General features: G+C 36.7%; 1 protein-coding gene across 2 annotated transcripts; it reads right to left on the reverse strand.

The window, feature by feature from the left end:
* Positions 1–514: 514 nt before the first annotated feature.
* Positions 515–1,846, reverse strand: PDHA2 (pyruvate dehydrogenase E1 alpha 2 subunit). 2 transcript variants are annotated; one of them, XM_027545387.1, is made up of 2 exons: positions 1,238–1,766; positions 591–1,144 (listed from the first exon to the last, which is right to left on the reverse strand). In XM_027545387.1, the coding sequence occupies exons 1-2, from the start codon at positions 1,764–1,766 to the stop codon at positions 591–593; spliced, it is 1,083 nt and encodes a 360-aa protein (XP_027401188.1). The 2 variants fall into 2 exon arrangements, with proteins under 2 accessions (XP_027401187.1, XP_027401188.1); XM_027545386.1 differs by having other exon boundaries at positions 515–1,846.
* Between the last annotated feature and the right edge of the window lie 10,465 nt (positions 1,847–12,311).

Genomic DNA, 12,311 nt, shown 5'->3' on the forward strand with positions numbered 1-12,311 from the left:
TTTTAAAATAATCCTTAAGATAGCCATACCATTTAAATAAAGAGGCAATCAGACTAAGGTGGTTCTAAGGCCTGCATGGCCTATGTAAGCAAACCAAAAGGTAACCCAGAGTCAATGCCCTCAAATCTAAGTAAATGAAACTTAAGAACCACCAATCACAAACAGCCAGCTAGGCTTTCCCAAATAAGGCAACTGACTAAGCTATCACCAATCAAATAATTTCCTTGCTCTGCTTCTGTATAAAGCTGTCCCTCAGCTCCTATTGGTGGAACACACTACCTTTGGTTGGGACTGCCTGATTCTGATTGATGTACGCTCAAACTCTGGAAAAATTTAATGTGCCTCAGTTTATTTTTTAACAATACTGAATGATCAACTAAATAGTATCTTTTAGTGCAATACAATTGAATGTAATATCCCTTTTAGTCAAATGTATATCCTTCTATGATCTCTTTTAATCTCTTTCCATAACCGCTTAATTATCTCAAGTCCCTTTAATAAAAGTTTAAAAGACTTTTGTTTTATGGGTTTATTCCTCAACAAAATTGGGTATATAGCTTCTTAAAGTTGACCAGGAATATATTCTCCTTTTAACTGACTGACTGAAACTTGATCCACTGATTTGCACCACGAATATCAAAAGGTGGATTACTGCTGTAGATGTGATGGCCTAATTCTTCCAAAGGTGGTTCTGGATCAGTCATAGCAAACTGAGCTGCATCATCAATTTCTTTCCTCACTTCAACATCAATTTCCTTCAATTCTTCAACACTGGCAAGCTGGTTGTTTACCATTTTATCTTTGAGAAGCATAATAGGATCACTCTTACTTCTTACACTCTGAATTTCTTCTCGTGTACGGTAACTGATTCCAGGATCACTCATACTGTGTCCATGATAACGGTATGTCAGCAGCTCCATCAGTATGGGTCCCTTTCCAGATCTACAATAGTCAGCTGCAAACTTAGTTGCCTCCCGAACACATAGAATATCCATTCCATCTACTCTTAGTCCAGGGATAAAATTGCCTCTCTTGTAGTAATCAGTGCTGGCTGCAGCTCTCTCCACAGATGTTCCCATTCCATAGCGGTTATTCTCACAGATGAAAATGCAAGGTAAATTCCACAAAGCCGCCATATTGTAAGCTTCAGATATCTGACCCTGATTAGCTGCGCCATCGCCATACAGAGTCAAACACACCTCGTTGTTCCCCTTGTATTTACAGGCCAAAGCAACACCAGCTCCCAGTGGTCCCTGAGCGCCGACAATGCCGTTGCCCCCATAGAAGTTCTTGGCATACATATGCATGGACCCTCCTTTTCCTTTAGCACAACCAGCTCTTCGTCCGGTCAGCTCAGCAAGAATTGATCGGACAGTAAGTCCCCGCGTATAACTTAAGCCGTGAGCCCGATAGGATGTAATGACATGATCCGTGGGATTTATCCCAGCCTCAAGACCCACACAACAAGCTTCCTGACCATCACACAAGTGACAGAAACCACGAATAAATTTCTGTTTATACAACTGATCTGCCTTCAGTTCCATTCGACGAATAGTCTGCATCATCTTGTAGTATTTGAGTCCATCCTCCCGGGTGAGCACGGTGGTGACAGGGGGACCCTCTTCCAACCGATAAAGATCACATTTCTTAATCTCAAAGGTAGCATTGTTTGAATATTTACAGGAGGCAACAAGCACTCTGCTAGCGGGCTTCTGGGTGACACCAGACAGCACGCGAGAGACAGCAGCAGTCAGCATCTTCTTCATGGAGCGCGGTCAGGGTGTTCATGAGTCTCCAACTACCAGAACCGCCTGTGCCACCAGTCTCCAGCCGAGCCCCTTGCTCACTGAACGAACGTCAGACGCACGTGGCGCCACAATGACCGCTCGCTGATCACAGAGGCTAAGTCATGCTGCGCGTGGCCGCAGCCTGCATCAACTGATTTACAGTGCCTTCCAACTGTAAAATTAAGAATACAGGTCGTTTCTTTTCCTGGAAGACTTGGCTGAACTACACCCTGCTTCTAGTTAACGCCATCGCTACATCATAAATCTGAGTCTCTTTTCCCTGCTAAACGCTTAAGTAATGCCTTCTTGAACATGGTATTAAAAGGAAGAGAGGAAATATAATCTTTAAGGCACACAAGAGTTCTGATAGGTTAAACCAGCGATCTTCTTACCAATATTTCTTTAAAGTCTTTTAAAAAATATCTAAATATATATGAATATTGTATCCTATACCACAATACATCATACTTATTTTAAAGTAAAATAAAGGTGTAAATCATTTGTGGCTTAACTTAAAAATATATATATATATTTTTATGGAGTAGGAAATGGAAACCCACTCCAGTATGCTTGCCTGGAAGATTCCGTGGACAGAGGAGCCTGGCGGGCTATATAGTCCAAGGGGTCACAAAGAGTTGGATGTGACTGAGCACACATATGGGGCCTGTTAGGACAAAATGTGTGTGGAAGGAAAGTAGATGATGTTTCTTTAAGAATTCAAATTACAGAATATTTTAAAAATAAAGTTTCAAATTATTTTAAAAAATGCTTTTAAGAAATAACTGGTGCACCAGAAGAATATGCACATTTATCCTATGGATTTAACCCCTGTATCATTTGATTGGTGGTAGGGAGGATAGGTGATGGTACACAAACACCTACCTGAGATTAGAAGTTTAAACCCAATAGCAAGCTTTGCAGTGAGAAAATTGAAATCAAGGTTGAAATGGCCTAAAGGTGGTGGAATGGATGTTCTGTGTGTTCCAGAGGCAATCGGGGTTGAAGTAGCAACTAACAAGTTTTGATGTGACACTTTTCTTGCCCTTTATTGTAATCCTGAATCCTGTTCAGTTTTATCCCTATTTCCTGATTAAATTTTTTATAGGGGAAGTAGTCTGTTCCTATAATGTCTCCAACAGGTTTTCTTAGGGAAAAAAAAAAAAATCAAGATTCAGATGCCTTTGTTTCTTGCTTTTATATCAATCTAAACTGAACCAGTCTTAGTCTGGGAAATCAAGAAGCGTATTCTTATAACATCTCCTTATATAGTAAACATTAGAAAGCATAACTTCTGATAAAGTGACCATTGCCTTCTCTGATAAAGTGACCCACTGAACAGTATATAGCTTGGATGGAAGAGCAACAGAGTTTGGTTAAGCAGGTGGTTTAATCATAGGAGAAAAGAAGTCTTAGGCCTAGTGTTACAAAGATCACATATCATTTTCCTCTTTTGTGCTTTTACTAGGAAGGTAATTTTGTACTCCAATAAGCCAACCATACAGAGGGATCCTGTTCTATTTAGACTATTAAAAAATTCACCTTAATGCATGCTCTGTTTCATATCTACCCAAGGATCAAACCCTGGTCTCTTGCATTGCAGGCAGATTGTTTACCAACTGAGCCACCACAGAAGCCCCTTCATATCTACCACCTGCTTGCAAATAAATAAAATACAAAAACCCCCATTTGTAAATAAATTCTCACTCAGTTCTCTATGACATGTTCAAAGCAGCTGCCTTCTCTAATCTAGTTATAAGTATTACTGTGGATACTTTTAGTATTCAGGCGGGAAGAAGAAAATAGCTTGTTAAAAAGTTATCTCTTAAAACTCAATCCTCCTACTTTTCCAACCCAGCCTTCATAAATGGGCTTCATCTTTTCACTTAATTTAAAATTCTGCTTTTGGATTTCATGGTCTTGCTGTGCTGTTTGCTCCTTCTTTGATAGTTTGTCTGTCTCTGCTGTTCTCTTTCATTCCTGCAGGTACTGGAGATCTCCAGGGAGCATTATCTCCATGAGAATGAGAAAAATGACACTGCATGATGGAACAGTAGTGTTAATGGGTCACTGAATGACAGCTGAGCCTTCTCTCAGAGGTATCAACCAGGCTAGCACTGCCAGAAACACAAGAGTTATAAAGTGTACCAATTTAATCTTGTCACATGTAACCTGGGCTGCAAAGACAGAGCTCTCCTTAAAAGCCCAGTGTGACAAGGCTAAACCTGACTCATGCCAGAGGAAAGCCTGCAAACATGCTAATTGTAAAATACCCGTGCTACAGGTTGCCATGGAGGACAGCCCTTTTATTGCAACAGGCTCTGGTTAAGATAATAAACAATTAAATGTGAAACTTGTAGGGATCTTCTGGACATCAGTTACACTGTGCAACCTAAATTCAGCTTAAAGATAGATGAAATCATACTTGCAGAACATGATGTCAAAGGATTTCCATTAAACTTTTTAAACCTGATGATGATTTTTCTTTAATTTTTATCTTTAGTGTTCCTAAAACCCATCCACATTTTCAAAGTAACAGTAACATTTCCAGACAGGGTAAAAGTTTAAAACCCCTAAGGAAATCCTGAGCTGTTGAGCCTCTCCTCTTATCTGCCCCTGACTAGACAGGATTTAACACACATGGACAATAGAGTCAAAGAGGCTGTACTTTTCTGTGAATGATGTATTTTTTATCTTGTAATTGTTTGATACCATGTTTATTAACAAACAGAAGTAAGTCATCTACATGCTCACCACTGAAATGTTTGCAATTAAAATACTCATAAATTCAAAGTTTTTAATTAACATGAAATCTCACTTTTAATCTATTTGAAATTAAAGGAAAACAGATGAGCACTTTTATAAGGCCAATGGTAGATTTTACATTAATTAATAAAAATACTAATAAAAGGGGAGTCAATGATTATAATAGCAGTCATTAATGTCACTGTGACAGAATTTCACATTCCATGTGTAATAGTTGTTTCTCTAGGAGGATATATGAATTTGTCTCAAATGTGTTACCACCATTGCATCAATAGCATATAAAATATTTTTTAATAAGCAACAAGAAATATTAAAAAAGAGCAACATATTTGAAGAATATTTAAATTCCTCCAATAATAATTATACACTTTCACCGAATGTTAAATAAAGAAAGCTGTTAAAGAATGAATATGTTCTACATAAATAATATCAGATCTCATTATATGATTAATGGCAATGTATCTTTTTTTTCATAGCTCTAAGATTTGGCAATTAAAAGTGATGAATAAGAGAAGTTGATAAAAAAAATTAAGAGTTATATATAACTCAGAGGAGGATTTTTCCCATTGGTCTATTTATCTCCCTTGGAGAAAAGGGAAAATGTCAGTACCATATATTCTGCAAAATAATGATAATCAAGCAAAGTCCCTCATTAACGTTATAATATGTGAGTTTATGTCAGAACAGTTCAGAGCCCTGAACAGATTTTTTTGTTCTCCTCACTCTCATCATAATTCTGAAGTATCATTAAATAAAAATTCAGGGCAACTTATCATGAAGGAAGACTTGATTGAAAATTAGAGGTAAAGTGAAGGTGTTCCTAATTCCCCTCAAATAATGATGGTATAAAGAAAGAAAAGATTTTATGAGTTAATTTTTAGTAGCAACTAATTGGAGCCACCATCTTCTGCTAGATGAGCAGAATTATCTGAGTCATCATGCCCACAATACCCAACACTTATCCCTAGAGTTTATGACCAAGGTCTAGAAGATAATGATAAAAGGTGTCATTACACAAAACTGTAAAATTTTCCAAACACTTTAACAAGCTGAATTTGACCTGGGCTAACTGAGATAAGAAATAAAATTTCATGTGTAATTTGTTGTCGAAATTTACTATGGCCTAGGGTCTCAACTAGTAGAGAACCAGTACAGAGGTCAAAAGCTGTAAAGTGATTTCTGTTCAGTACTTGGAGTTGTTCTGTAAAACCATAAACCCCATTCCAAGTAAAAATCATAAATTCAGTATCTGCTTCTGACAAATCAAAGCTATCAAGAAGCCCAAGTCAGGTCTGTTTGCATTTCCTCCAAAAAATTATTATTTACACTTTTTAGGAAAAATTTTTTTGTTCAGAACATTTTAAATCTCAGATACTTAAAAAGCCATATTTCATATTTTTGTTCTATATATATATTTATCTTTAGTAGCTTCAACTTTAATAGCAATAAAGTATACATTAAACATAAGTAAAAATAAACTTTATATATATTAATAGTGAAATAATGGCTTTTTTCTTCAGAAAAGTCTTTTGTAAAATATTAATTTCTTAACTGTACCATTTCATAATGTTGTCTATATTAATGCCCTCCAACAACACTTCCCTGTAACAACTTTGGTAGGCTATTACCTTTTCCTAATATCACTATGTGATAACATAATTAGCACATTCATTATCTTTGACTTTGCTTCTTTGAAGATCTGAGCCACTCACTGAATTAAGGTTTAAAGAAACAAAGGATATTGGCAAAACTCCAGGACACTGCTGCCCCCTAGAAGAAAGTTTGAGCAGCACAACTTTCTGACCCTTACAGACAAATCTTGAGAAAGAGTCTGAGCTCTCACACCCCATTTTAACAACCTAGTGTTGGCTGGCCGCTGCTTTTCTGTGCCCTCTTCTTATCTAAGCTTGTGCACAGGGCTACCCATCACATGTTCAACTTAGCTCATAAGACATTCCATGGCTCTGTCCAGAGATCCCTGTGACTATGTACAGTCATAAAAACAAAAATGTTTTCAGCTCAATAATATTTTTAAAAATGATGAAGATGAAATTTGAAGCTGTAAAATGCATTAGTTTGAAATTTAAGGAACTACTATAAACATTGCCCAGGTTTATGATAAGCTTGCATATCTTTGCTGGGGATTCAAAGTTTGCTCATTTGATTCTTACAAAGACATCAAGGCAATTTCTTATCATACTCAATTTCTGTAAGAGGAAACTGAAGCCTGGAGAGTTTAGGTGAAAGGCAAAAATTACACAGTTAGTAAAAAGTATAATATTCATTCTTTACTTATTCAGCACATATAATGAAGTGCTTTCCTTTTATATGTCCATTTTCTGTACTAAGCAATAGAAATAAAATGATGATACACAGTAAGATTTCCCTCTACTTAATCCAGTTTATATGGAGGTGTTATGCTATGAGCTCTCCCAGATTTTCTGGCATTGCACATAGAAAAGGACATATCATCACTGAATGACAGAGGAAGCGACGCATGAACAGCTGTTATAGAGGCAATAAAACTAATACATTGCATTCTGGGCAATGGTTACAATGACAGTTTGTCTTTATCAGGATCAACGATGAACAAATTAAAAATAGAGTACTGTCAAACAGTAACACAAAACAGAATGCTCTAATTTTGTAAAGTTGTGTTATCTCCTTTAATTTGGTAATACAGCAGAGCTGAAAAGGCACACTGGGAAATATGAAAATCAGGATCTCATAATTATGCAATACGTTATGAATATGAATGCAGTTTCTCCAAGCAACCTAAGACAATGCTGTAGATGTTTTATGGACTTCTTGTGCGTGAGAATCTCTCTGTTCCCACGGACCCACTGTGCATCTAGGTTCTAAGGTATTTCCATAGTACCCAGTACTGTGTGTCTAAAAGGCTACCATTAGAGAAGATTCATATAGTTTTCAAATGAGACGTCTAATAAACATCATCCACATTGCTAAACAACGATAGTGTGTAAGAAGAGTTTTTAAATGCAGACATATTAAGCACTCATCAAAAGTATCATATTCAGAAAGCAAGATTGTTGGAGGATTGTCAGAGGAATTTAACAAGCTTCTGTCAGGGCCAGTTCCTCCATTCTTAGGCTATGAGCACTACATTCAAAGTTATGATGAATTTCTTCAAAAACTCTTAATCTCTATCTGCCTTCATCTAACCCTCTTCCACCTTATTTCCTGATAAATTACTCTACTGATTCTGCATTACAACTTTTTAAGGGATTTCCCATATTTTATAGAATGTTTCCAATTCAAATGGAAAATTGTATGGAATGCATAATATCCCCATTGGTTTAAGGAGAAGCAGACTCAACAAGGTTAATAAGTCCAGTAAACATTAGGTCTCAAATCATACATCTCATTCATGGAGATCCAGGCTCATTTGATCCAGTGTTCCTTGCCTTCACATACTACACTGTTCCTCCACCCTAGCTGTTTATCTTCTGATGAGGTTTTACATCTATCAGAACTTCCTTCCCACCAATCTTAGTGGAAGAAGAGTTTTCTTCTTATCTAGAAATCTAACCCCTGAGCCCCTGCTACAGAATCTACTCCTGGCTCATGATGAGACACTGCTCTTACTTGTCTATTCCTCCACCCCGCCCCTCCACCAGATAATCATCAATTTTTGTCTTCTCCTTTGGAATTCTTTCATGCTCATATTTCCTCAACTCTGAAAGAAGACACCCAAGTCTCCATTGCCTCTTTTAGATCTCATCCTATATTATTCCTTTTATCTAGTCAAGCTCCACAAACATGCAGCCTATACCCACAGTCTCCATTTACTTTCCTCTAATTGCTTCCATATGCTTCTGCAATCTGTGTCATCAACAATGAGCTGAAATTTCTCACATCAAGGACTTGGCTAAATTTAATGACAACTTCAGTATCATTCTCTGGAACTCTCTACCACATAACTTAAGTGTTTCTCCATGGATATTCCCTTACCCTAACTTGAAAAAACATGTTCTTATGCTGCTTATACTGCAGACTTCATTTCCTGATATGTCAACCTTGACCCAAAAAGTAAATGTAGGTCTAAAGTTTAATATCATATGCTCTTTTTCTTGCCAGTTAAATGATTATCCACAGAGTTGTATGTGATTTATTGGTTTAATTCTCACCAGTCGAGTACTGCCAATTACATTTTCAACATTAATGCTCCTTCATTCTTTCTAATCTACCAAGGGGAAAAAATGTATCTGAAATCCCTGTACTTATTTAAATTCAAAAAATTCTAAAATGAAAGAGTTCTTACTTTTTACCCATTCGAATAAAAATATCTTCCTTCCCAATTTTCTTGTCTTCATTTGAGTCCTGTTGCTGGTTTATAAATTTATCATATACTTTGACTATTTTGTCTTTTTAAAAATTCTGTCCTGTAAATGCAGAAAAGTGCAAATATAAAACATTTAAATCATCTCAAGATAATTGTGGTCAAATTTTGATTTACTTTTTTATTATTTTCTATTTCTGATATAATCAGGATCACACTGTGCATTTTATATCTATAGATTTTTTTCTTAGTACCATAGTGTAATTATTTTCAAAATAATCAAAAACTATTTAAAAGACAATTTCAGTGGCTGCCAAATAAATCTCCATCATATGGATGCACCATGACTTACTAAAATGTTCCCCTAAGACTGAACACTGTGTTATTACTGAGCTCATTCTATTTTCTTGGCACTGTGTATTAAGGAAAGTACTGCTTTTAAAATTTAGTTCATAAAATTTTTAACACAAAAATGTAAGATATTCAATGAATTAATCTCTTTTGTTATAGTTTCACTCTTTGCACACAATGAGTTTATTATGACTTATTATTTAGTCTTTGTGTAAGTAACTACTTATTTTATTATTTAGAGTTTGAGACATCTGGAAGTTACCAGACAATACAGAGACGTGATATTCCCATTTTATTTTGTCCTCTCCATTCTTCCACAGTGATAGATTTAGTAGTCTATATTTTTATTATTTGGGGATGCTGACTTCATAACTATCTATGTATCTATATGTATAGCTACATCTCTGTAAGCTAAAAATTTTATTTCTAAACTCTTCAGCTTTATTATCACTTGGTTGATTCTTATGTGAACACTACCATGTTTTAATTAGAGCATAATATAATACCTTCTTGATAGAACAACCCCTAATCATTACACATGTATTTCAAAATCCATTAAGATTTTATAGCCTGTATACTGTTTCATATGAAGATTAGGTTAATTCTTTTAAATTAAAATAATTTGGTATTTGAATAGAATTCTGTAAACATTTTAGATGAATAGGAGAGAGCCCTATCTTTACAATATTTAGTTTTGCCATTCAAGTCTACGTATCTCTCAACTTAGAATTTAACGCACTGATATCATGTGGTTTTCCTTATTAATATCCTATCCATGGTGTGTAAAGTTGTTTCTCAGCTTGGGTGATGGTGTTTTTAATAGACAATATTTATTGACTTCTTAGTATGTTCCAGGCACTTTGCTAAGTGTATTGCAAACAATATTTTACTTTACTGTCACAATCCTGTGACATAGATAAGATTGCCTTACTTAATTTAACTGATCAGAAAACTTAGACTTTAACAGTAAATATTTTCAGGAACCAAAATGCAATAAGTGATAGAAACTGGACTGAAATCCAGATCGTCTAGCTCCAAAGTTTCTAATGTTTTTGTCAAAAAATATGATGGCACCCCACTCCAGTATTCTTGCCTGGAGAATCCCGTGGATGGAGGAGCCTGGTGGGCTGCAGTCCATGGGGTCGCCAAGAGTCGGATACGACTGAGTGACTTCAATTTCACTTTTCACTTTTCACTTTCATGCATTGGAGAGGGAAATGGCAACCCACTCCAGTGTTCCTGCGTGGAGAATCCCAGGGATGGGGGAGCCTGGTGGGCTGCCGTCTATGGGTTACACAGAGTCAGACATGACTGAAGTGACTTAGCAGCATGATGATAACTCTGAGATGGAAACAGATGTTTAGTTAAGGAAACAATCTAAATTCAGCTTTTACTGTTTTTAACAAATAAGTTACTTAAATATTTTAAAATATCTTTTCATATTATTTGAAATAGTAACATCACATCTTTTTATTTGACTTATTGGTATATTGTCATTCAAGGACACCCCTGTGGTGTGTGGGACCCCAGAAAAATATACTTTTGCAGATCTCCAAAATGCACTACAAAATTCATGGGTCTATGCAGGATAGTGATTTATCAATGATCATTTAGAATAATGGGTAGAGAAGAGGTAATTCCATATTTATTGTCTAATCAGAGCTTGCGAAGAGTCTCGATAGAGTTAAAAAGGCACAGTCTATTCTTGTTAGAATTTAACGCACTGATGTTAAATGTCCAAGAATCATCTCTTCCTGTTCTTTACTGCCAAGTGCATCATTTCTAGCTAATTCCTTATATGCTTCTTCAAGAAAGAGGTGGCACCTGTTGTTAATCACAAAACAGTGGCTCTCCAGAATCTGTTTGTATTGAAATAATATAGATCTTCTTGGTCCCATGGTTCCTTAATACCATTTAATTAATTCTGGTTACATCATTACTTGTGATGCTGGAGTATATACCCTGCCAACTACTAACATAAACACTAGCCTATCAAAAGTTGTTCCTGTACTTTATTGGTGATTACCACAAATACAAGTCTTACCCAAAGTATGCAGATAAAAGTAAATGACGATTTATTTCTGCTGCTGCCGCTGTTAAGTCACTTCAGTCACGTCTGACTCTGTGCAACCCTATGGACAGCAGCCCACCAGGATCCTCTGTCCAAGGGATTCCCTAGGCAAGAATACTGGAGTAGGTTGCCATTTCCTTCTCCAGACTTATTTCTAGTCATGCTCAATTTACTTTTAGGATATTTATGGCATAAATATAGAACTATCTTCCAACCACATCCTCTCTTGAGTAGTTTATGCTGTTATCACTGCATTTCTAGAATGTGATTTCTTTCCATGTAGATTACATTCCTGTCACCTACTCATTGCCATGAGCAAGAGGGGCCATGGAAGAAGTGAGATGAGCCATCATATTCATGTAAAGAATGGTTGTGCTGCCTGTGGCACAGCTTAAGACCAACCAAGGAGATCACAATGTTACAACATCAATTCAAAACAAAAGAGGAAGTGTGTAAGAAGGGTCTGATGGCATTGTAGAGCAACTTTCGCAAAGTCCAAGGAAGAGATAGGAGCAGCCACCCCAGGAAGGCTGCCTGACAGGTGGAATGGAGTTTCCCGAGTGGGTGAGTGACTAGATACAAGTGATGACTAGTTCTAGGAGAGCATGCCTATTTCTATCCTTACCATTTTTGGATGCTCTAGACTGGAGGTAGCACCATGGTCATAATACTGATGTACAAGAGCCAATGCCTGCTCAGTGCTCAAACCCAAGGCTTGGTGCTGAACTATGGGCTGTGAATTTGTCCTGTGTCCCATGTGAGTGAAAGTCACACAAAATCAGCATGTCAGTACAATTCTGACAACCCAGTCTTGTTTGGTTCACATCATGCCAGTCAGCAGAGTGGTCTACTTGCCAGGTCACTCAGATGGCTCTGATGCCCAGGCACAGGGACCAGGGATGACCTCATAGGCAGATGATCTATAGTTGCTCTGGGAATCTGATCAACCACATAGATGGGTCAGAGGGCACCCAAGAGATTATATGGATGGATGGATAGATAGATATGCCATATATGAGATATATATACACACATATGT

This window comes from Bos indicus x Bos taurus, chromosome 6, assembly GCF_003369695.1.
Source record: "Bos indicus x Bos taurus breed Angus x Brahman F1 hybrid chromosome 6, Bos_hybrid_MaternalHap_v2.0, whole genome shotgun sequence".
NCBI classification, from domain to species: Eukaryota; Metazoa; Chordata; class Mammalia; order Artiodactyla; family Bovidae; genus Bos; species Bos indicus x Bos taurus.

Bases quoted from the DNA above. Each gene is read 5' to 3' on its own strand.
- PDHA2 (XM_027545386.1), bottom strand. From the start codon at position 1,766: ATGAAGAAGATGCTGACTGCTGCTGTCTCTCGCGTGCTGTCTGGTGTC.